This window comes from Geotrypetes seraphini, chromosome 16 (assembly GCF_902459505.1).
Source record: "Geotrypetes seraphini chromosome 16, aGeoSer1.1, whole genome shotgun sequence".
Lineage (NCBI taxonomy): Eukaryota > Metazoa > Chordata > Amphibia > Gymnophiona > Dermophiidae > Geotrypetes > Geotrypetes seraphini.
Genome location: NC_047099.1, coordinates 33,981,709 through 34,007,609, shown reverse-complemented (window position 1 = coordinate 34,007,609; position 25,901 = coordinate 33,981,709). Strand labels below are relative to the sequence as shown.

The window sequence follows — 25,901 nt, the reverse complement described above, 5'->3', positions numbered from 1 at the left end:
CTAATGACCCACCCCCCTGACTTTACCCCCCTAGAGATCCCACGTGAATATCCCATTTTCTTTTAAAGTCTGACACGCTGTTGGCCTCAGTCACCTGCAGTGGGAGTTCGTTCCAATGATCGACCACTCTTTCGGTGAAGAAGTACTTTCTGGAATCACCATGAAACTTCCCTCCCCTGATTTTCAGCAGATGCCCTCTGGTGGTCGAGGGTCCTATAAGACAGAAGACATCATCTTCTACCTCGATACGGCCCGTATTATACTTAAACGTCTCAATCATGTCTCCCCTCTCTCTTGGTTCCTCAAGTGAGTACAGCTGCAATTTATTTAGCCGTTCTTCATACGTGAGATCCTTGAGCCCCAAGACCATTCTGGTGGCCATTCGCTGGACCGACTCAACTCTCAGCACATCTTTCCGGTAGTGTGGTCTCCAGAATTGAACACAATACTCCAAATGAGGTCTCACCATGGATCTGTACAACGGCATTATGATTTCAGGTCTCCTGCTAACAAAACCTCTACGGATACAACCCATCATTTGCCTTGCCTTGGAGGAAGCCTTCTCTACTTGATTGGCAGCCTTCATGTCATCACTAATGATCACCCCTAAATCACGTTCTGCCGTGGTCCTAGTCAAGATGGTGAGATCTTGACTAGGACCACGGCAGAACGTGATTTAGGGGTGATCATTAGTGTTGACATGAAGGCTGCCAATCAAGTAGAGAAGGCTTCCTCCAAGGCAAGGCAAATGATGGGTTCTGCACGGATGGGTAAGTTCTGCACGGATTTCTCTTACCCAGGTGCATTACCTTACACTTTTTAGCAATGAAGCTTAGCTGCCAAGTCGATGACCACTGTTCCAGTAGTAGTAGGTCCTGCGTCATACTGTTCAGTCTTATATCCTGCTGAATCCATACTGCAGACAAAGAATTTGCAAATGCCTGATACTGCTCTGTGTATTCTCACTTGAAAACTGATTCAGAGTCTATGGATAAAGATTACTCCCAGGAGGAGAGATGCTAGATGCAGGGTAGATGTTAAAACCTTGTACAGTAGAACCTTGAATTGCAAGTAACTTGGTTTGCAAGTGTTTTGCAAGACAAGCAAAGCATTTTCTTAGATTTTTACTTGATATACAAGCAATGTCTCGCAATACAAGTACATACGGTATACACACATCGCAACTGAGCCGATGGTTCTTTTCTCTCTCATACTGCACGAGTGTAGCGACTTCTAAATAAGCAAATACGAGTACATCCAGTATACACGCATCACATCATCACAACTGACGCTGCGGGAGTGTAGTGAATGTTCTAAACGAGCGAGGTCTTGCAATACAAATACGTCTAGTGTTTCAAGTTTTTTGGCTGTGGAACGAATCATCTGTGTTTCCATTATTTCCTATGGGGAAATTCGCTTTGATATACGAGTGCTTTGGATTACAAGCATGCTCCTGGAATGAATTATGCTCGCAAACCAAGGTTTGACTGTATTTTTGTTTTCATATCTCTTGGGGGTGGAGGGAGTGCCCATCCAAAATCCTGGGTTGGCTACGCTTCTAATGTTCAACATAACTTAAGCAGGTATTTTGTTTTAAAAACTGGATTATTTTTTTCATGGGTTGAAAAGTACACACATATTATAGAAATTTTTTCCTCACTCGTAATAGAAAAAAGTAAATGAATACAAAATCATGTGTAGATGGTATCTAGCCCTGAATAGGATTAAACATTTGTTGGAGTGGTTATAGCTATCCAGGGTTATTTTTTTTTGCTTTGTGGGGCTACAATTATTTGATAAGGAACAAACAAACCAAAACTGCAGATATGTACAACGATGTAGGCAAAATTTATTGTGACAACCAAAGTATATCTAAAAACCTTTTTACCAAACAGGGGGACCCAACACGGTCCGTGTTTCGGACAACCTTCATCAGGGATCCATGGTAGAAAAGGGAAGAAAAATATGTCACAAAAAAAATTCCAATGAAAGAAAAAATAACAATAGAGGAAAAAAACAGAATGTATGAATCGCCGAGGGTCACTGAATAATGTAAAATCTTGCTAATCCCTTTGGATTTGCTACAATTATTTGAAAACATATAGTTCATTGCAAGAGACCCCATGGGGATTTTGTGTCTTTTGAGTGGTATCCATCCCCTTGCACACTTTCTCAACTTCCGCTAAGGGTTATGTAAGTGAAAGACAACCCAGCCTTACCTGAGAGCGGTTGCTTTATACAACCCGGGAGGTCTTTGCAAGGCACCATTTTCAGCTATTATAATCGATAAGTAGACAAACTTTGAAACACTGGAGGATCCCTTTGCATACTGATCTAAGAGTGATACAACGTCAAATCTTAAGCCTCTTATTCTGAGAAAAGCTTTGTTATCTGAGGGGGGTCTTATGTAAAGTTATAAGGATTTCTTTCCGTTATTTTGTAAATATTATTGAAATGACGCCTACCTGAGCAGTGTAATTGCTCTGCTCGGTTTTCTGTTGGGTCACTGAGTTTGTGGTTAGACAGTACGTTACCACCAGGAATGTTTTAAATTGTGCATCTTTGTGGTTTTGCTTCAGTAAGCCAAGTTTAATAAGTAGTGAAATTAAGCTTATACAAGGGGTTGCTGAAACGTTCTCGGCCCAACCAAGACAGGAATGACGTGGAACCATGAAACTTACAAGTTATTCCACATAGTCACCCCTAAGTTCAACACACTTGGCCCATCGCATCTGAAGTTTCTGTAACCCTTCCAAAAAAGGTCATTGAAATACTACTCTGCTACTGCAATCACCTCTGAAGCACTCGAAAATTGTCGCCCTTTCAAACTTTTTTTTTTTTAATTCTTTATAAATTTTAACAATTTTGGCAATCTTAATAGTCAAAAAGGAAAAAAAAAAACTTCTTGTTGACAAACATTTAAAACTCTTTTTTTAAGGTTTAGAAACAGAACATAGTCAGAAGGAGCAAGATCTGGTGCGTAGGGTAGATGGTCTATGCACTGAAACCCCCCAACTGTATCAAAACAGCCATCATTTTGTCAACCTTGTGAGCAGGTGCATTGTTCTGCAAAATGAGAAAACTCCTTTACACAGCGTCCCTTTCCTTTTATTTCTTTCAATGCCGCCTTTAATCGGCACAGCAAGTTACAGCCGTATTCTGTATTAACTGTTTGGCCCCTTGGAAGATAGTCTTGACAACACCTTCCTGATCCCAAAACACTGTGGCCATGACCTTTCCTGCTGAATTTTGGGTCTTGAATTTCCTTGGACTTGGAAAACCTGAATGCCACCATTGCATGGTCTGTTGCTTTGTCTCAGGATCATAGTAGTATAACCATGTTTCATCAACAGTTGCTAGTCGTTCCAAAAAGTTGGCACTAGCGCATTGAAAATGCTTGCAAAATCAACTTGCTGGTGTCCACTAGATGGCATTACTTGTCAGCATTCAAATATTTGGGCACCCACGTGGCTGACAGTTTCTGCATACCCAACTGCTCGTGGATTATACGCCCACCACATTCCCTGGATACCTGTAGTGGTTTCAGCAATTGTCTTAGCCAATATTCGCCAGTCTGCCAAAATGAGGTCATGGACGTGGGCAACAATTTCAGTTGACACCGTTTGAGGCCTCCCAGACCTTGCTGCATCTTCAGTCACACCACTACTTCACTGTGGAGTATGATAGGCATTTGTCACTTAATGTTTGCATCATACATTCATGGATTTCCTTTGGAGTTTTCTTTTGCAGGAACAGGAATTTCATGATAGCTTGGAGTTCCACACTTGAAAATTCCACACTTTTCTTTGACGTGGCTCAATCAATGATCTGAAACAGTGTCAAAACATAGCATTATGGTTCAGCAAATTGGCACTTTGCAAAATAAAGTAACGCTGTTTTCAGCTACAGTGGTAAAATAATGCCCAGAATTTAGGATGTTGGTTGGGCCGAGAGCTTTTCAGCACCCCCTTGTAATGGTGATGGAGTTATTTCTCCATTCGTGACCATGTGCATGACATGTTAGTTCATTATTTCCGTGAGAAGTAACATCACCATATCGCTCCTCTGCTGAGGTTTTTTTCAAGAAAATAAGGAGCCAGTATTCAACGGGAGATATCTGATTAGGAGATACTCCCACTGAACAGGTTCTCTCTGGATTTTCAGGAGCACATTACCGGACAGTATCACTAAAAATCTGGGAAAACCACTACAGCACTGTGCCACCTTTACCCCCTCCACTGTTTTGGTGGGTTACCCATGGCTACTCGTGGCTAGCTGCAGATAACATCCACTGTGTCATTCTCTAATGAGTAATTTGTCAATAAAGGCAGGTTTTCTTGATTGACTTGTTTTGAACGTGAGGAGAGCCGTTTTAAAGGTGATTCTATGGGGGATGGGAAGCCAATGAGCATTTTTAAGTAAAGGGGTAACATGGTCATATTTCTTGGAGTTGGTGATAAGTTTAATAGAGGTGGTTTGTATTAGCTGAAGTCTCCTAATCTCTTTTTATAGTATGCCCTTATAAAGGGAGTTGCAGTAGTCTATTTTGGAGATTACAAGCGAATGTATCGGTGTGTTTAGGATCTTATCATTCGCAGTTTATGGAAGCAGTTTCTGACTACTGCTTCCGGCTGAATATCAGACCCTAAGTTTTGCATTTCTAAAAACCAACTGTATTAACATCTTACTATAATAACCATCTTCAATTGATACCACTTTGTAAATCCATTCAAATTCTAGACCATTATGTGTTATTCTATAAGCTAGCATCTACTACATTCCTTAGAAGCGCTTCCCTTTTCTTAGTCTCTGCTAAATCCATCGTGGAGGTCTACTCGGACAGGTCAGAAAGGAAAATGATATGACAGCAGAAGGTCAATCAGGTTACAAGGAATGGACACATTGCGTATTTACATTGCGTATTTACACGTCAGCATGAAGCTCTCCAGTTCAGAACATGATGACAATTTTGCTGGTCTTTGGCTGAAAGACAGAGGTCTGTCTAGTCATTGCTTCTGCGCAACAGCTGTTCCCTGCTCGCCGATATCATATAATCCTGGTAAAAAAGCAAAGAGCCAAAGTCGTTCTGTCAGTATCCTACTTCAACATTTGCAGTCTTTCCTTTACAATAAAAGGAAGGTCTACTGAATAAACACAGGCACGGATACGAGTTCTTTCTGTCTCTCTCCCTGCCCCCCTTTCTTTCTGTCTCTGTCCCCCGTGTGTCTCTGTCTCTTCCCTGGCCCCCTGTCTTACTGTCTCTCTCCCTGGCTGTCTGTCAGTCTTTCTTTGTTTCTGTATCTTCTCCCTTCGCGAGTGTGGGGCAGTTGTAGGTGCGCAAGCGCACTCCTTCCGGCCACGGGCATGCGGAACACGCAGGTAGGAGTGCGCATGCGCCGCTTAGGGTTTTATTATCTAGTCATTAAGCCCGTTACATTAACGGGTGCTAGAATATATGTCTGTCTGTCTCCCTCCTACTGACTCTCTCTCCCTGGCCCCCTTTCTCTGTCTGTCTTTCTGTCCCTCTCCCTGCCCCTGTGTCTTTCTTTCTTTCTGTCTCCCTCCCTCCCGCTGTCTGTCTGTCATTTTTCCCCATTTCCCTGTGCAGCAGCATTTCCATCCCACTTCCCTATGCAGCAGCAACAGCATTTCCCTCCTATCCCCCCCCTTTCCTGTGCAGAAGCAGCAGCGGTATTTCCCTTCCCCTCCAAGTCCCTGTGTAGCAGTAGCAGCATTTTCCCCCACCCCCCTTCCCTTCTCTTACCGCGATCTGGCCTGCACCCCCTGGACTACAGAGAAAGGTTTTACAGATAAACAAGATGGTTTGCTCACCAAGAAGATAGCACTTCCCAGCAGTACCACTTTGATTTTAGCATCCAGATCTAAAGGGAACTGGACCACATATTGCTCGTTGTCCCTGGAGATCTGCCCTATGGTCTGGGTCTCATCTAGGCTCTTCACCTGTGAATAGATGGTAATTCAATTTTATTGCTTTCTTGATAGTTACTTTGTGATTTGTGGGATAAGCAGATTAAAAATTGTATGCATTAACTGCAAATGAGTGTGTGCTCACCAGCTGCCTCAAGTGTTTGTGAAAAGCAAGCACCAGGAAGAGCTTGGCTAATTGCTCCTGCTTCAGAAGAGATCCTTCTCCCCCGAGGTCAAGGGGGAGGGGCTGAGAGGCACAGGCTATCCAGGGTATATTCAAAGGCAACTAGGGGCAGTGGAATAGTGAGGGTGGGTGGCATCCCCCACCCTCTTCTCCATCCTCCCTTTCCATGTATGTTCCCCTTCCCTTCCCCCATATCTGTTTAGCTCCCCAGAGCGAGCAGCATCTATAACTTGCTGCCTGCGTCTGCTCTCTCTCCGACGCCACTTCCTAGTCACGAGACCCGGAAGTAACAGAGGGGGCGCCAAGGCCGGCGCGAGCATTAAGTTGGAGCTGCTGCTTGCCGCTGAAGAGCTAGAGGTACGATGGTGGGGAATTGAATGCGCACGCGTGGTGGGGAAGGAGCAGGGGGTTGGAGAGAAGGAGAGGTGCCGGCGCCCGGGGAGGTTCACCGCGTCCCCTCCCCCCCCTTACTAGCTGGGGGTCAGGATGGAATAGTGTTGTGAAGTGGATGGGGGAGGCAGGATTAAGAGTGACATCAGCATTACCCACCATTTTGAGATCAACTTTTCTACCAGTCAATTAATAATCCAAATAGAAGCCTACAAAAAAATCTAACATACCTCAAAGTTCACATCACCAAAGATGTTGGTTCGGAAGCTAGGGCCGACGATCAGCAGGACGATATCTTTTGAAGCATTTGAAATGGAGAGGCTGGTCACATTAGTATTCCAGTTTAGGGTAATATAGCCAATGATGGTGCCTGGAGGTGAATGGATTTCAGCCTGTGAAAAATATAAGGGAAGATAACTTTTTGTAGGTATTTATAGATTTTTAGAGACATAGAAGGGCAGCTGGAATTGGTGTATTTTGAAGAAAGCCTGTATGCAAGAAGACCAATATGCAGCGGTGGCCACAAAAGCAAACAAGATACTAGGAATTATTAAAAAAGGGATGGCTATCAAGACTAAGAATGTTATAATGCCTCTATATCGCTCAATGCCTCTATATCGCGCCTTGAGCATTGCATTCAGTTCTGGTTATCATATCTCAAAATATGTAGGTATGGCGGAACTAGAAAAGGGAAAGATTGTTGCTGTACAGTGAGAGATTGGAGAAACTGGGCCTCTTCTCCCTTGAAAAGAGGAGACTGAGAGGAGACGTGATCGAAACATTCAAAATACTGAAGGGAATAGACTTAGCAGGTAAAGACAGACTGTTCACCCTCTCCAAGGTAGGGAGAATGAGAGGGCACTCTCTAAAGTTGAAAGGGGATAGATTCCGTACAAACGTAAGGTAGTTCTTCTTCGCACAGAGAGTGGTGGAGAGCTGGAACACTCTTCCGGAGTCTGTTGCAGGGGAAACACCTTCCAGGGTTTCAAGACCAAGCTAGACAAGTTCCTGCTAAACTGGCTGGACTCATTTAGAGCATTGGTCTTTGACCTGGGGGCCGCCGCGTGAGCAGACTGCTGGGCAGGATGGACCATTGGTCTGACGCAGCTGTGGCAATTCTTATGTTTTTATGGAATAGAGATACAAGTAATTGAACTTACTCGTGTATTATTGTTCTCCTTATTCTGGAGTGACTGCACAATAGAAATAGAGGGAGAGTCCAGTATTAGGTTATCAAATAAAGGAAGCTGTCGTGCTATAATAACCCACCTCATGTGTACAGGTACACTTGCATGGTTCCAGCAGCTGAATAACCTCCATGTTAGAGTTGTCCATTATTTTCACATCAAACTGCGATACACAGCATTTTATCTCTTGCGTGCCAAGAAATATCCGTTGACCCATGGTATTCAAAATTTCATAGGTTTTGCCAGTCTGAGTGGTAAAATCTGAAAGAAAAGACACCCAATGTACTATGAGTAGTGTCCTTGCTTCTCTAACTCCCATCATAGCCAACCGTAAATTTGCCATCATCAATATCTTCATTATTTCCATCATTGAAAGAGCATCTACAGTCGTTGGTAGTGTACCCAGTTTACCAGCATGGTACCTCTCTCTTCCTCTCCTTCCTGTGCTTTCAAATATTACAGTATTTACCATAGCCTTACTGGGTCAGACCAATGGTCCATCTAGCTTGGTATCCCATCTTCACAGAGGCCAATCCAAATCACAAGTCCTGGCAAAAACCCAAATAGTAGCAGCATTCCATTCCAATGATCCAGGGCAAGCAGTGGCTTCCCCCATGTCTGTATCAATAGCAGACTATGGACTTTTCCTCTAAGAACCTGCCCAAATCTTTTTTTAAACTAGCTACATTAACCGCTCTTACCACATCCTCTGGCAACATATTCCAGAGCTTAATTATTCTCTGAGTGAAAAAAATATTTTCTCCTATTGGTTTTAAAAGTATTTCTCTGCAGTTTCATCGAGTGTCCCCTAGTCTTTGTATTTTTTGATCGATCTACTCTACTCAGGATTTTGTAGACTTCAATCAGATTTCCCCTCAGCCTTCTCTTCCAAGCTGAAGAGCCCTAACCTTTTTTAATCTTTCCTCATACGAGAGGAGTTCTGTCCCCTTTCTCATTTTGGTTGCTCTTCTTTGAACCTTTTCTAATTCCGCTATATCTTTCTTAAGATAAGGAGACCAGCAGATAAAGCAAAAACCAATAAAGACCTGAATAGTTCATCCAGTCTACCCTATAATTGCATGCATTACAGTTTCGTGATTAAATTGTCTTTTTTTTTCTTTGTTTCTTCTGGGCCACAGACTTTAGAAGTCCATCCAGTACTGTCCTTAGGTTAGAACCTAAGGAGTTGCTGTTAAAGCTCACTCAAGCCTATCCAAACTATCTCCTTAGTGGGATTTAGGCCGTGAAAGTTTGCCCATTCTAATCCAATCAAGTAATCATATTAGCCTTTTAAGATATGCTTCAAGGTAATCTTTCGATGCTTCGGGATCATTGTAATTTAAAGTTTTATACAAGTGTGTCACGCTGAATATGGTGGGATAAAAGAGGCCATCTTGTGCACCAGTTTGTTTCAGCTGAGGTCTCATGGCCAAGAATTGGTTACGAAGCTGGGCAGTATGGCGAGCAAAATCTTGTACAAAGGTAAGTCTACCACCATTCCTGTTTAGATCCGTTATTATTTTCTGCTCTTGGCAAGAATCTCCCTTGCTTGTGTAAATCATAGAATTTAAAAAAATAAATGGTCTAGGACCTCTAATATTAGGCCAATGCGATGGTACGCAATGTGCCATTTCAACCTCAAAAAGTTTAGAGAAAGCAATGGAAAGCAGTTTTCAATGAATTTAACAGGGTTCTGACCTTCAATCTCATCAGGGAGGCCAAGGATTCTTAGGTTACTTCTGCAACTTCTATTGTTGGCTTCCACGAGCTCTCTCTTCAGATTCCACAGTTGTTCAAGATCATGGTGTCATTTGACCATGTCATCTTCAAGCTTGGAAATGCAGGTCTCAGTCTGAGATGCACGCCCGTTGCACTCATGCATCTGTAAAGTTAAGTTTGCCTTTTCCAACTGTAGCGGCCGAGATGTTCTGAGCGCTGTTATGTATTAAAGATTTAATCGATGTGAGCTTGGCCTCTACTAGGGGCTTGATTGTGACCCCTCGGGACAGATAGGGTCGTTTTTCTCAAGTACCTAATTTCATTTTAGTTTGATACATTGTAAACCGCTTAGGTCAGTAAAATGCAGGAACGGTATATCAAATCTTAAATAAACATCTTAATTGGCATGGCCAGATCTTGTTTTGTTGTTTTGTCACTGCTGCTGCCAATCAGCATTTGTTCATTCCGTAGCTGCTTGTTCGCCAATACAGTATTTAAAAAGAGATGTCAAATATAAACATTACCTGAGATGTTGTAAAAATATATTAGAATTGGAAATAAAAGTAGCATTCCTTTGCCCATCCTGAGGTATAGGCTCTGCCCCCCTTAACCTGCAGAACACCTAAAATGTTCCTTAAATTGAAAGGCTTCTCTTATTGATTTGGTTAGTGTACACTTCCCCCTCCCCATTCGCGGTTTCTACACTCGCGGTTTCATATATTTGTGATTTTACCATTTTACCTCATAGTTTACCATAGTTTCCACCTTTCTCCAGCCTTCCTCCCGGTATCCCAGCCTTCCTTGCTCCAGCCTGCAGCATTGTCCAAGTGCTGGCCTTGCACTGGCCTCCCCACCCTGCTGCACACGCTCAGTTTTGCACATGCACCAAAACCAAGCACATGTGGGGAGGGCGGGACCGCAGTGGTGCATGGACCAAGTTACAGGATGAAGCAAGTGGGAGAGGGAGGAGTTATTTGCCACTAAAGTACCCTTACGGCTGGTGGGGCTTGGGGATCGCCATCAGTTCATGTATTTTGAATGCTTTGAGTTGGCTTGTGAGGAGGGGATGTGGAGACCACAGTTGCCCACCCAGTTTGTCCAGTGGCCCACCCAAAATTGGAGGTCTAGCTACGCCTCTGGTTCCCTATCACTGCCTCTGCATATTTTTCTACCTGAGATTTATGCCAGGGGTTTCAGCTCGTCTTTCAGGAAGCATATTTGTACATATGTGACCTGCGCCATGTGTGTAGTGGAGGAGGAAGAAAGAGAGGGATAGGAATGCAATATGCTTACATTTTTGCTGAATTATTATTTGGTTAACCTGAAATATAATGAAAAGAAACCAAATGTTATTACACATTGCATTTCTCAATCTCTTTTTTTCCCATTTTATTTTACTTTGTGAGAACTATAGAGGTCCTTTTACCAAGGCGCGTAAAGGATTAGCGCATGTGGGCACCTTAGCATTTAGCGCGTACTAAATCACTTAGTGTGCCTTACCCCCCTCTCCTACGATCCCCAAATCTCTAACATAAGAAGAAAGACCTTCTACAGCATGAGATAACTCGGACTGGTCAGACCCTACTTCCACAGTCACCACTTTGCTGCGCTACTGACGCAGACGCTGGTACTATCACCAATTGGACTATTGTAACTCACTTTGCGCAGGCATAAACACCCACCTCACCCGGAAACTTCAACTGATTCAAAACACGGCAATATGGCTAATCTTCGAGATGAAAAAATACGACTCCATCTCAACATACTTCAACCAACTCCACTGGTTACCAATCGATGCTCACATTGGTTTAAAAAATATCATGCGTAATGTACCACAGCTTAAATGCGAGCTCAGCAACACCTCTCATCAACTTCATCAATTCTCTGTCCAACTCAACCAGAAACATCAAGAAACTATCCTTCCATCCCCTAAAGCAGTGGTCTCCAACTCAAACCCTTTGCAGGGCCACATTTTGGATTTATAGGTACTTGGAGGGCCGTAGAAAAAAAATAATTAATGTCTTATTATAGAAATAACATTTTTGCATGAGGTAAAACTCTTTATAGTTTATAAATCTTTCCTTTTGGCTCAGTCTTAATAATAATATTGTCATTTATAGCTAAAGAGACGTAGGATCAAGAAACTATTTTATTTTACTTTTGTGATTCTGATAAACATACTGAGGGCCTCAAAATGGTACCTGGTAGGCCGCAAGTTTGAGACCACTGCCCTAAAGAAATAAAGTACAAATGCATATTTAGCACACTTCTTACCTTCCTCAGGGCAAAAACCTGGAACAACCTCCCAACAGATATCAAAACCGAACCCAATTATCACAAATTTTGAAAAAAAATTGAAGACTCTTCTCTTCGGGGCAACACACTCCATCGACAATTAGCGGCGAACACGGACTGAGTCTCCACTTTTTCAATGCAAATTATACCACCAGTCCCCCTTCTACCTCCCCTGTACACCCCTCTTCCCTTCCTCCTCCTGTCTCTATTTCTCTCTACCCTCTTCCAAATTGTACATTGCCTTGAACCTTTTTTAGGTATAGAGCGGCTCACAAATCGTAGATTAGATGTAACCCCATAAATTGCTGACAGGAGACTACAGTAATCGTGCGGGATTAAACCATTATAGATTTGCTAATGTTAGGGAAAATTACTAATGAAGTAAGATTGACAAGAAATCATGTGACCAATGAATCAAAATACAATCAGCTGTTAATGAAGTAATTGTATTGTGATTGGAAATGTACTCTCTTATGTATTAATAATATGAAATGATGTCATAATAGTTAATAAAATGGCATGCAGCCCATGGCTCAGAGAGAGACACTTGGGTGGATACTGCCTAATTGATCAGGCTCCAAATTACTCTCCCATAGAGGACTTTATGTTTTAAAACTTTAATTTGTGTCTGACTTTTATTCCGTGGCTCCACTCAGAGTTGGAATAACAGGGCCAAGCGGGTAATCTGTCCAAGCAGGTATTCAGAGCACACATAAGATGTACAGAAGAATTCATATGTTTCTGATTGGAGCTTTGATACAAACACTACTGCTGGGACCCCTGGATCCAAAGTGAGACCACCCTCACCTTCCACATGGGTCACTTTAACTGGGAATTCAACTGCTGGGCCAAAGGTGTAATGCTTTGACCATTCCCCTGAGCTATCCAGTTCAAATTGATATAAAGAAAATAATAATAATAATGATTTATTTTCTTGTATACCGCCCAACCAGTAGTTCTGGGCGGTTCACAATAGGAAAATACTGAGACAAATCAGCACATGATACAGTTTCATAGAACACACTTTCTACGTACAATCTAAAATTATATAATAAAAGTAATACAATTGTTTAAAACATTCAAGTACAATTTAAAAATTATAAAAAAAATTTAAACATACTGTGATAATAAGAATAGAAACATAAGAACTCATTTAAATATATCAAAATTAATATTCTTCTTTGTTAAATAAATAGGTCTTTAATGATTTCCTAAATGTGAAGTAAGAATTGAATAATCATCGCACTTAGCCAGGAGCTCATCTACTCAGCTTGATACTCCAATGTCCTGTCTAAAAAGGTCTTAAAACGACAGGCCTTTGGAGAACGTAAGATGAACTTTCCAGAATTTCTAGTTCCTTTTGTTGAGTAAGAAAGTTTCAGATAGGGGGACAAATATGAGGGAGATAATCCAAAAAGCACCTTATAACAAATGCATTGGAACTTAAAAAGCACTCTGGCCCCAAAAGGCAACCAATGCAACTTGGTATAAAAAGGACTAATGTGATCATACTTTTTAAGATTAAAAATCAGGCAAACTGCAGCATTTTGCACCAATCGAATGCATTGACTTGTGCCAAACCTGTATGAGGTATTCCAGTCCATGAGGTACCCTTGGGATTTGGGCCACATACGGTAGCACGCCTTTGGAATTAGAACCAGGGTAAGCCTGGGGCTGCTCCTGTTGAGGTGGGTCTGTAGTTCGATGGGGTCCCAAAGCTTCATAATTAGGTGGTTGCTCTTCAATTGCTTTGGGATATGCAAATGGCTCACCTGAAATTTAAAAAGAAGAAAACCCAATAGCCCTGGTCAGAGGTGATTCTCAACGACAGAGTTGGCCATGAAGCCTCTTGTAATAAGGTAGAGATGCACACTTGTGAAGCAGGCTTTCAGATACACATTTCCTGAACACAGCAACGGGTGTAGGAAGGGGCACACCTAAGTTTCCCGTGTAGATTGGCGTTTGGATTGGTTTCTGAGAGCCAGCAGAAGGAGCACAAGTGCTACCACCAACCTAACTCCATCAAGTTTCAAGTTTATGTAATTTTTGATATACCGTCTACCGAAAAGGTCTAAATGGTTTACAATAAAATTGATTATATATATACTAGTTTTTTAGCCCATTACATTAACGGGTGCTAGAATAGATGTGTAGACTTTTAGCACAATGAGGCACTGAGGCCTTTCTTTCTTTCTGTCTGTTTTTCTTTCTTTCTCTCTCCCTGCCCCCCTTTCTTTGTTTCTGTCTTTCTCTCTCCCTGCCCCTTTTCTTTTTGTCTCCTACCATGATCCCCCCCCCAAATCTTCCCTGGCAGGAGGGTGCCAAATTTTTCCTGCCAGATACAACCTTACCCCCATCCCGGAACAGCTGTGTGATCATCAGCAGGAGGGTGCACAATACCTCCTGCCAGACACAACACTCCCCAAACCCCCTTCCCCCCCGAACCCCTGCCAGACTGTGCACCAACCTCCCCCCCTCCCCTCCCCTCTAATCTTGTGATATGGGTCCTCCTTCCATCCAGCAGCTCCGCCTTCCTCTGAATGGCAGGCCTGCCACTTTTTGGTGCATTGTGGGATGCACCAGGGAGGAGCCTAGGGCCTCATTGGCCCAGGCACCTAAAGCCCCGCCCATAGGAGGGGCCTTAGGCACAAGGGCCAAACGGAATCTTATTGAAGAATTTGTAAGGTTTTTTTTTTTCATATGTGTTGATATTATTTTTGAAGAATGATTTGTATTGTTTTGATCTATGTATGTTTATTTGGAAATCGCTGTGACTCCAGGCAGTATATTGAGTTTTTTAATAAATAAATAAATATCCATTTGACTACATTTGCATGCTGTTTGCACTAATCTTTAGCACGCACACTGTCTCCCCCCCCCCCCCCCCCCACTACAGCCATCTGAGCATTATGTGCTAACACTGGTGCTAGTCCGGCGCTAATTGCCTCTAGCGCGAGCGTCTCGCTATTTAAGCAGGAGAGCTCCGATGCTTGTCAAACATTATCACAAAGTCCTACAATACACCAAAGGAGTTCAGCGCTTTCTGATTCCGCTTTACCTGGTGAAGACATTTCTGCTGTTATCGCGCCGTCTCTGTCTCCCTCTGAGTCTTAGTCACAACAAGCCCAGCTCTGTAAATATAAAGAAAACAAGCCTCCAGTTACCTGTAATCCCTCTCGCCATTCCAGACGAACCAGAAAGACACAGTGTAAACAAGAGTAAACCCTGTGCTCAGCCCCGTACAAAGGATTCACTAACCTGCCAGATCGGGCCCGATCCTGGCAGGCCCGACCAATTCAGAAAACAAAAATATGCAGATGGGGCGATCGGAGGAAAGCCCCCATCTGCCTGCATGGATCATGCATGTGTGTTCTGCGCACATGCGCAGACCATAGGAGCAGTGAAATTTTTTTTTTTTTTTTGGTAACTTTTTTGTACTTTGGGCGGCAGGACTTCGGGGAGCCTGAACCAAAAGCTGCCACCTCCACTGACCCCCAACCCGCGTGGCTCCCAGAAATCTGGACCCGCTCTTGCCAGCTGCCGCCCTCACTAATAATAAAAAGATAAATGGAGCCCGTGATTTTAAACTGCTTAGAGCCCGCGGGTTAAAGCCACGGGCTTGCACTGCGGGGAAGGGTGGGGAGAATCCAGGCAGGAAATCATGGCAGTTTGGGGCAGGCAGCAGTTTGGGCAGGCAGGAGAAGAGCATCGGAAAGACAAGCAGCAGGAGATAAGAAGCAGGGCAGCATTCGGGGCGAGCAGGCAGGAGAGATTGCAGTCGCTTCTTCAGGTAATCAGGCCAGCCCAGTCAGATCAGAAATTTGGTGTAGTGAATCGGGTCACTGTCCAATTTGCATGCATTTCACCTCATTTGCATGCACGGATTTGAAGCGGATTGCAGAAGAGGTAAGTGAATCAAGCTGGATGGAAATTTGATAGTAAAGAGGTCGCAAACCAATCGGTACACGATCGATTTGCTTTGTGAATCTAGCCCAAACTCGGGGATAGGCAGCCTTCCCTCTCCATGGATTCCAGGCCTCTCAGGTCTTCGGGATATTCCTGATGAATATGCATGAGCTGGATTTGCATACTGTTGAAACAGGGTGCATGCAAATCTATCACAGGTGTATTCATTAAGGGGCTTACAGGGCAGTTCTTTAATTGGGTACCTAGAGGTACGCGCTTTGGGGGGGGGGATTCTGTAAATAGTACCCCAAAATTAGGCACTGGGATAATCAACATAAGAACATAAGAACATAAGAAGTTGCCCCCGCTGAGTCAGACCAGAGGTCCATCTTGCTCAGTGGTCCGCTCCCGCGGCGGCCCATCAGGCCTAGTGCCTGAACAGTGGTCCCTGATTAATTTTGCAACTTACCTCTAATCCCATCCCTATAATCTACCTCTACTCTTATCTGTACCCCTCAATCCCTTTGTCTTCCAAGTACCTATCCAAAGCTTCTTTGAACCCCTGTAGCGTGCTCCTGTTTATCACATCCTCTGATAGCGCGTTCCATGTATCCACCACCCTCTGTGTGAAAAATAACTTCCTGGCGTTTGTTCTAAACCTCTCCCCTCAACAATACGCTAGAATTCTATACTATAGTAAAATCTGGCAACCTTTTTTGTAGAGGGCAGAAATGGAACGAGTAAGCAGATTAGATTGAATACCCTTGAGTGATGGAATACTAATGTAAAAATAACATCTTTGTCCTGACGCGTAGAATGTCAGAGGTGCAGTTTCATTATCTACTTGACCATATATTAGCTATAAACTATTCAAACACACGTAAACTTCACCCTAGATTCAACTGGAAGCCAGTATGGTGTTTTTAACAAAGGAGTCTCTTGAAAACAACAAAAGAAATCGACCCTGTTCACTGCACAAAAAGTACACACAAGAAAACAAAAAAAATTGTGGAGAATCAACGTCCACGATGATGGCTTTATTAAAACAAACACGTAATCCACATGAATACATCTAGGGACGGAAGCTCTAGAAACATATGGACTCTACACGGTCCGTGTTTCGACACAGTTATCTTCTTCAGGGGTCCCTGCTGGTCCTAAAAGTAACCTAGTGGATTAAAGCGACATAAAACCGACGCACTCAAACCGACAGAATCGTGCGTCGGTTTTATGCAGAGAATCTACCCCCTCGATGAGAGGCACGTCCTGTAGGCAATCAGCCAGTGCCTCTCCTCCTCCCCCAGTGTGTCATGGCACACCTGAAATCTCAGTGTGCCACACAGTTTTCTCTAGCGGATATGTTTCACAGGGCATGGTTCCAACTCAGGACACGCCTGCAGGGAAAAAAAACAACCCTGAGTGTAACGTATCTTAAACTATTATTGAAAAACTGTGAGCAAAATCCTTCCCCTTCTTTCCAGAATATTCTTAGAATGGACTTAAATTTTGTAGGATGTAAAAATTACATGTTTTACCCTCTGACATCACCAGGCTTAAAGACACAGGTACTGGTTGGTATCTGACGAGAGCCACAACTGTATCAGATGAAAGGAAGCGAGTTAGTTCCAGTACCTGAAAGGTCAAAGGAGAAAGTGGCACTGTGCCCCGTAGGCAAATCTTGAGCAACAGCTGTGAGATCCTGGCTGAGGGCTGCTGCTGTAATCCCACCTCCAGCCAAAATGCCAGAGAGAAAGACAAGGAAATAGAGACCAGGGAGAGGAAGAGAGAGTGAGTGACCCATTATTGGAAAAGAAGGATTATCTCCTTGCCACTAGAAACCATGTTTCCTGCCCTGAAGATTTCCATTTGGTCTCTCCTTAGATTCCACTTTGAACCAAGAGCTTCTGTTCAGAGATGAACTTTGGTCAAACTTTTTCCCCTCCACATATAAGCAACCACTGGGATGATCTCTGGCAAGGGGAGTGGCGAGTGCAAGGCCAAAAATAGTTTCAGTAAGCAGATGCTGGCCTACCTGGCAGTGAGATGTTGCTGTGATCGGAGGGCACAAGAGAGAGAGCGGGGAAACATGCCCCTTTCTGTCTGTCTCAGTCAAGTGAGATGGGCTTAGAAATGACGCTGTCTTGTTCCAGGGCTTTTTCTTTCCTTCTCACTTGTGCAAGGGAGGGGGGAAAAAGGAGACGCCTTTCTTTGGACTTCCCAGCTTTATTTGCATGAGAAAGATTACGTGCCTTGCAAACACAGACTCCTGCCTTCTGTTTCATAAGAGCATAAGAATTGCCGTTGCTGGGTCAGACCGCTCATACGGCGGCCCTCAGGTCAAAGACCAGTGCTCTAAATGAGTCCAGCCTCACCTGCGTACATTCCAGTTTAGCAGGAACTTGTCTTGAAACCCTGGAGGGTGTTTTCCCCCTATAACAGCCTCTGGAAGATGAGAAGGGAAGGAGAGAGAGAGAGAGAGAGTCCTATACAGGTGACAGGTGAAGAGCCTCTCCTGAAATCCCCTAACATATTAGGCCAATAAACACAAATAAAGGCCTAAGATGGCTGAGAATGCTCTGACTAAAACTGTCAAGCCTTTGCACAATCTATGCTTGCTGAAATCAGCAAGCCAAGCGAAAAATGAGCGAGCGAAACGAAACTTATTCTTTTACACGGCAACTGGTGTCCCATCTGCGGTAATGCCAGGGAAGTGGATCTAAGAAGGATGAGAACATGTCTTAGCCAAGAATATAAAAATACAGTACATTATTTTGCAAGAATATCCTGTGATGGCAGGCTTTTACTGGCCGATGGCTTGAAATTGCTGACATGATAAATTAAAACGGCATAGGCGGGAAAAGATAGATTTTTCTGGTAAGCAGGACATGCGTATGGTATGACACAGATATTATAAACTGATAAATGTAATGACGTTTGTAAGCGACAAAATGATAGGTGCCAACGTGGCCTCAAGCTGTCAAGAATTGTATAAGAGACAGCCTTGGTGATTGTGAAAGGAGGACAGACATCCTCAAGCGCTCGAGGCATACTATCTTTCAGCTCCATGTGCTGTGAAGATTTGTTCTTGTAACCTGTTATTGATTGTTAATAAAAATAAATATATATTAATTATAACAGCATATTGAGTTTCCGTGAAGCCAGTGGTATTGAAAGGCCGTAAACAGGCGGCTTTTCAGTGGTGACATTCCCGACTGTGAAATGGGGAATTCCGCTAGCCTTAGGGTTGAAGGCCTATGTCTGCTTTTCGGATAGCCTCCCCGCTTGCGCCTGCGTTCGTTAGCCGTTTTTATTCTGCTTTTTTACAGATCTATCTTGTTTCACCCCCCTTAACATTACTTCCTTTACTACAGATCGGCAAGAAGATCTGCCGTTTGGTATTTGACAGTGGTGTCTAATAAAAGCCCTATAGATTTGACAGCCATCTGTTAGCTGGTGCTAACAATAAGAGTTATAATAATAATAATAACTTTATTTTTCTATACCGCCATAATCTTGCAACTTCTAGACGGTTCACAGTTTAGTTATCAGTTTAGTTTAACAATTTGGTTCTAACTACATGGGTTATAGGTTTAGTCTGATAGCACATTATTAGCTGGTGCTAACAAGTGTTATTGGCTTCTTTCGGCAGTACGGTGTTAGCTGGCACTAACAGAAGTTATGGGGTCTAAAGGATTAGGATTGACAGTCAGTTGTTAGCTCAGACCAACGAAAGGGCCATACAAATGATAGGGTTTTGACTTTCATGATATTTAACCTTCCCTTTTCCTTTTAACTTAGCATCAGCATCTAACAACTCACTACACAGGTACATAGAAACATAGAAATAGACGGCAGATAAGGGCCACGGCCCATCCAGTCTGCCCACCCTAATGTCCCTCCCCTACCTTTCTCTGTGAATAGATCCCACGTGTCGATCCCATTTGGCCTTAAAATCAGGCACGCTGCTGGCCTCAATCACCTGAAGTGGAAGACTATTCCAGCGATCGACCACCCTTTCAGTGAAAAAGAACCTCGCAGTTTCCCGCCCCTGATTTTCCACGGATGTCCTCTTGTTGCCGTGGGACCTGTTCTTCTGTGATCGCATTGCTTCATTTTGTAAGTATTCTTTCTTTTCTTACATTAGTTAGTAAAGGCCTTATTATTTTTATTTTTTAGACTCATTATTTTGTTCATCGGACAGTTTGTAGTTGGATATATTGCTTATTTCTCCCATGTTGCCTGCTCCCGCAGTAGAGAGTTGCGCGGGGACAGAAATTTCACCCATCCCCGCCCGTCCCCGCCAGGATCCTCTCCGTCCCCCACCCGTCCCCGTCAGGATCCTCTCCGTCCCCACCCGTCCCCGCCAGGATCCTCTCCGTCCCCACCCGTTCCCGTCAGGATCTTCTCCGTCCCCACCCGTCTCCGTCAGGATCCTCTCCGTCCCCACCCATCCCCGCAAGGAATTATCTCCATCCCCATCCGTCCCCATAAAAAGCAGCAATTACTTCTGACAGGATCATCAATTCCACAGTTTCTTTTGTGTTTGCGCTGCTATTTTCCTTGTGGAATCTCTTTGGTGGAACCCTTTTTTTGTTTTCTGTTCAGGTAATTAACTTATAAACCCCCTCTTTTACTAAGGCTGACGTGTCCATTATATTATATGGACGAACCCTGCTTCCAAAGCCTTCCATCCCCATGGGAGTCCCGTGGGCCAGAGGGGGGTCCCCATGGGAGTCCCGTGGGTAAGGGGGGGATTCCCGCGGGAGTCCCGCAGGACTCACGAGATTCCCGCGATCCCCGTTCCCGTGCAGACCTCTATCCCGTAGTCTCCCGCCCTGCCTCAGTTCCTATGCTACATGATTGCACCCACCCCCTTACTCTCATGCTTCTCCACTTTTACTGCTAGCATCTCAGTCCTCCCATTTGTACCCCTCTCTACCACTGTCAACTGCCCCTTTGCCCTCCCCAGCGCATACTCCTGCACCTCCTGTCTCTCTGCCTCCCGTTGCAAGCCAAGTGCGATGGCAGGCAGATCGCAATCTTACAACGCATACTGGTCATTACTTGGGCCACTATCTCTCAGGCATTAGATGATATCTGTGAAACCATTCAACAGCAATGCACCACCTTCCCCCACTTTACAGGAAACTGTTGTTAGGCAGTGTTCCTGTCTCGGGAACACACATCTTGAACAGGAATGCCCGCTATGTCCGATTTCTCTCGCTACTCTTGCTGACATTAGGAATCCCCTGTCTTTTACTTCTCTGGCTGCCAGTGCTAGCCCTGATTATTTGTCCTGTGCCCCTAGCCCTAGCCTTTCTTTGTCTTTCCTGTTCCCTCCTGATTCCATCTGCCTCCCATCCCTTTTTCCTACTACTTCTACTCTTGCATTTCAACCTTCGATTTTGCCTGCCCAAGGCCCACCCCAGGCCCACCCAAGATCTTGCACATGGATATTTTGCTCTTGCTCACAAGAAACCACTTCTCCGGCTATACCAGTTCCTTTTGGCTCAGTGGAGCCCTAAATGACTGCATTTTGGTGGGTTAATAAAGCCGAGGGAACTTTTCAATTTTCCTCCTTCAATAAGGATCGTCTAGCAGCCCTTTGTGGCATTCTGAAGGGCAATAGTAAATTGATGACTTACCCCAAATTGGCTCGTGCCCTGCACTCATATGGTGAGTCAGAGGCTGTGAAAAAGGTTAAGAGAACGTTAACTTATCAGTTTAGTCCAGCAGTTTTGTCCCTCCCCGGTTGCTTGCCATGCTCTGTTGATCCTGTGCCTTCCCCTGCCTTTCCAGCATCTATCACTTTGCCTCCAAGCCAGCATTGCTATTCTCGGTTTTCCCTTCCTGCTATTTTTCCTCCTACCTTCCCTCACGTTCGGTAGGTTTGTCTCCGGTCTTCTATTAAGCCGTTACTTACACAATCCTGTTTTACTGTTCCTCATTCTGCCCCCTTATTTCCTGCCATTGTTGAACAGAAAGTATACACTTCTCTGCTTTGTGCCTTGTGCTACGTAGTAGAGAATGACACGGGGAAAAATTCTGTCCCCAGACCACCATCCCCTTCACTGTTCCGTCCCCGTCTCTGCTGTCCCCTTCACTGCCCCGCCACCGTCCCCGCTCTCCCTTTCACCGCCCCGTCCCCGTCTTCAGTGTCTTCTCCTCTCCATCCCCCCACCCCCAGCACCCTTCACGCGGTCCAGCAGCTCCCTCCCACCGGCCAGCCGTGCATTTCTCTCCCTCTTACCTTCTCTTGTGGCGAAACTGGCAATTTGTATAAGGCTATGCGCTGTATTACAGCCCAAGCCTTGAAGTCGCGTCGGGTTGCCTGCTAGAAAAGTCTCCTCCGATGCAACCGGAAGCAGGAAGTTGCGTCAGAGGAGACTTTTACCAGCAGGCAACGTGACGCAACTTTAAGGCTCCGGCTGTAATACAGCTCATAGCCTTATAGAAATTGCCAGTTTCAACAAGAAAAGGTAAGGGAAAAGGAGGGAGGGAGGGAGATGCGAGGCCGGTGGGAGAGAGGGAGCTGCCAGATCGAACGCTCGTTCACCGCGCATGCTAACCATTCACCGCTCCACGGGGCGGTGAATGGCCTTGTCCCTGATCTCGCAGTGACCTTTTTTTTTTTTGGTCACCATTTTGGCGGGTTAGCATACATACAGGCAGCCATACACCACACATACTCCCCATACAAACTCCTACCCTAACTCCCTTCCCAAACTGAGAGACTAGAGGTAACTGCAAGAATGCCTGCCATAAAGCCAAGTACGCCCGAACCTCTGGATTGGTGGAACGGGAATTATAGCAGCGCTCAAACCGTGCCAATTCAGACATCTGAGTGAACCATCTATGGATTAATGCTAGTTACTAAAGATATTTGAGATATCATCACTGGGAATTTTCCACCCGTATGAGATCCAGATGATGGATGAGCCCCATTGGAAGGACCTTGTTACCAGAGAAGGAATATGATGAGTGCCTAGAAACCCTAAAGACTTATTGACTGTTGCTACTAATGACCGGACGATCTTTATGGCCTTGAATTTCTACAGCTTCCTCTTTGCCTCCCCACAATCACTGCACTTTAACCTTTTTTATGGACTTATGCAGTATTAGTATATATATTTTTAACAACAGGCTTATTACTAGATTCACGTGCTCTGTTCGATTGTGACTTTTATGCATGTTCATCCTGTTTTGACTCCCGGAATTGCGCCTTAATTATTTTCCATTTCAATTGGATTCTCTTCATCTCCTTTCTTGCTGCTAGAGCTGAGGTGAAGTGCAGTGAAGAAGCAAGGATGACTTGAACCCATTCACCTCTTCTGATCCTAAGAAGTGCACTACGGACCATGATAGCGAGATCTGATGTGGTTACCTGTGCTTCCACCTTGGCCTATGAGCATAACCTGATAACGTTTGGACCCAACCGAGTCTGCACTGATCCCAGCTATTTTGGAAGGGCATGGAAATAATCTAACTTATTAATTTATCCTTTTATCCCTTTTTGATATAGTACACTCATAACAGGATGAAGCCTGATCCTGAGTTCTAGTCCATGTTTCTTGTGGGGGGAGAGGTAACAGGAGGGGGGAACAGATTTCATAGGGGAAAGGGATAGGGGTGGGGGGAGGATCCGGGAAGGGGGGAGTTGGCTGTTCCTGAGTTCTAGTCCATGTTTCTTGTGGGGAGGTAACAGGAGGGGGGAACAGATTTCATAGGGGAAAGGGATAGGGGTGGGGGGAGGATCCGGGAAGGGGGGGAGTTGGCTGTTCCTGAGTTCTAGTCCATGTTTCTTGTGGGGAGGTAACAGGAGGGGGGAACAGATTTCATAGGGGAAAGGGATAGGGGTGGGGGGAGGATCCGGGAAGGGGGGGAGTTGGCTGTTCCTGAGTTCTAGTCCATGTTTCTTGTGGGGGGTAACAGGAGGGGGGAACAGATTTCATAGGGGAAAGGGATAGGGGTGGGGGAGGATCCGGGAAGGGGGGGAGTTGGCTGTTCCTGAGTTCTAGTCCATGTTTCTTGTGGGGGGGGTAACAGGAGGGGGGGGAACAGGTTTCATAGGGGAAAGGGATGGGGGGGAGGATCTAGGGAGGGGGAAGGGGGGAGTTGGCTGTTCCTGAATTCTAGTCCATGTTTCTTGTGGAGGGTAACAGGAGGGGGGGAACAGGTTTCATAGGGGAAAGGGATGGGGGTTGGGGGCGTGCGAGTGTACTTTGCTATTGTAAAACTTGATGATGTATTTCAGTTTCTTTGTTCTGGCTTTTTTTGTTGGAAGCTGCTTGTGTGTTGTTGATGCGCATTTTTGCTTGTGGCATTTATCATCAATAAAGATTGTTTGAACTTCAACATAAGTACAATGAATGAGGCGAAGTCAAAAGCAGCAGTTTGAAGCTTTTTGATAGGCCCTATCATGAAACAGTTAAAAAATATACTTGTGAGCAGCACTGAAATTCAAATCAAAGAGATATAATGCATATTAAAAGGGAGACATCATACTTTTGGAGCATGTAATAAGCACAAATCAGAACATTCAAATAACATACATATATGATAATAATAATAACTTTATTCTTGTATATTGCCCAACCGTGAGTTCCGGGCGGATAACAATCAAGAAGGACTGTACAATCAGTAAAACATACATGAAACATCATGATACAAACTTATCAAACAAATAGGTTTTGAATAACTTTCTAAAGGCATGACATGATGGAGTTTTCGGAATCAGAGAACTTAACCAGGAATTCATTTTCCCGAACTGGTAATCAAAAGTCTTATCTAGAAATCTTTTATAACGACAAGCTTTTACAAATGGATACCTAAACATGCATGTAAAGACCAGAGTGGAATTGTCCAAATCAGAGAGATGTGCACTTGGAAAAAAGTGTCCTCCAATCCGTCTGATGATATGAAGATCTTTATTGTTCAAAGCATCTAAATGACACATTCACCACTCAATGACTCCACATGTACATGTTTCGGCCCTCAGGTCTGCCTCAGGAGACTTAAAGAACATGATGGATGAAATACACAATAGACATGGAGATGCTTTCATTTATTTGTAACAAAAACCATTTGCTGTCTAGATGGTATTCTTCCATGATTGACCTTTTAGTCAGATCCAATTGAGTGCCAGTCTATTGTGTATTTCATCCATCACGTTCTTTAAGACTCCTGAGGCAGGCCTGAGGGCCGAAACATGTATATGTGGAGTCATTGAGTGGTGAATGTGTCATTTAGATGCTTTGAACAATAAATAATAATAACAGCTTATATACCGCAGTACCGTGAAGTTCTATGCGGTTTACAAAAGATTAAGTAAAGGTACAAATTGACTGACTTTTTATGAGGGTAAAAGAAAGAGAGTAATAGGACACGAAATTCATTGTTAAGAGAAAGTGATCAATAGGACAAGTTAATCGCTATTGAGGGGAGAGAAAGAGTGGATCAGCTGTCTAGATGCTTTAGGAAAAGGTGTCTTTTTAGACGTTTCCTAAATTCCTCATAAGTAGTGGGCGAAAGCAATTGTTCTAGGTCTTTACCCCATGATGCTGCTTGGTGTGAGAGAAGGTATTCATGGTGTTTTTTCAGTTTGCAACCTCTCACTGGGGGGGAAACGAAGTTGGATTGTGAACTTCTCTTGTGTCTGTTGGCTGAGAAGGAGAAAAGGTCAGTAATGTATTTAGGGGCAAGTCCGTGTAATGCCGGTAGTAGGGTGTCACGTGGTCAAATTTCTTTAGTCCAAAGATTAGTCTAACTGCCGCATTTTGCATCAGTCGTAGGCGTTGCATATTCTTTTGGGAAATTGCTAAATATGCGATGTTACAGTAGTCAAGTAGACTTAATACGAGGGATTGTATAAAGATCTTCATATCATTAGACGGATTGGAGGACACTTTTTTCCAAGTGCACATCTCTCTGATTTGGACAATTCCACTCTGGTCTTTACATATTTAGTTTTGTGGTGTTGTTTTCCCCTCTTTTTTTGTTCATTACCTAAACATGCAGACATTGCGAGTATTTTTATCCGACTTGTATAATATAAATTGGGAAAATAGGGAATGGGACTTGTATCAAGAGGATTGAGCAGCCTTGGGATTCGATCTCACAACCAAGAGCAGCTACTCTACCGCTAGACCACGTCCCCCCCCACCACACGCCACCCTATCCCACCTCCAATCCACCCCTCATTGGCCATGATCCAGAAAACAGCCGTGCGACGAGAAAGGGGCTGACTTTATGGAAGGTAACTGAAAGCAATGGTCATTGAGAGAAAGAAGAAC

General features: G+C 44.1%; 1 protein-coding gene across 4 annotated transcripts; it reads right to left on the bottom strand.

Moving 5' to 3' along the window:
- Positions 1 to 1,898: 1,898 nt before the first annotated feature.
- Positions 1,899 to 21,556, bottom strand: LOC117350784 (phospholipid scramblase 2-like). 4 transcript variants are annotated; one of them, XM_033925384.1, is made up of 8 exons: positions 21,533 to 21,556; positions 14,762 to 14,834; positions 13,285 to 13,475; positions 10,702 to 10,729; positions 7,772 to 7,950; positions 6,733 to 6,894; positions 5,833 to 5,961; positions 1,899 to 5,056 (listed from the first exon to the last, which is right to left on the bottom strand). In XM_033925384.1, the coding sequence occupies exons 2-8, from the start codon at positions 14,772 to 14,774 to the stop codon at positions 5,003 to 5,005; spliced, it is 756 nt and encodes a 251-aa protein (XP_033781275.1). In that variant the 5' UTR covers positions 14,775 to 14,834; positions 21,533 to 21,556; the 3' UTR covers positions 1,899 to 5,002. The 4 variants fall into 4 exon arrangements, with proteins under 4 accessions (XP_033781275.1, XP_033781274.1, XP_033781276.1 ...); XM_033925383.1 differs by lacking the exon at positions 21,533 to 21,556 and adding an exon at positions 21,255 to 21,311; XM_033925385.1 differs by lacking the exon at positions 21,533 to 21,556 and adding an exon at positions 17,982 to 18,005.
- Between the last annotated feature and the right edge of the window lie 4,345 nt (positions 21,557 to 25,901).

What these genes read in the sequence shown, in the direction of transcription:
- LOC117350784 (XM_033925384.1), bottom strand. An exon ending in GACTGGAATACCTCATACAG is followed by an intron (nt 10,730 to 13,284) that starts GTTTGGCACAAG and finishes ATTATATTTCAG; the next exon opens with GTTAACCAAATAATAATTCA. An exon ending in TTGGTGATGTGAACTTTGAG is followed by an intron (nt 5,962 to 6,732) that starts GTATGTTAGATT and finishes ATCTATTCACAG; the next exon opens with GTGAAGAGCCTAGATGAGAC.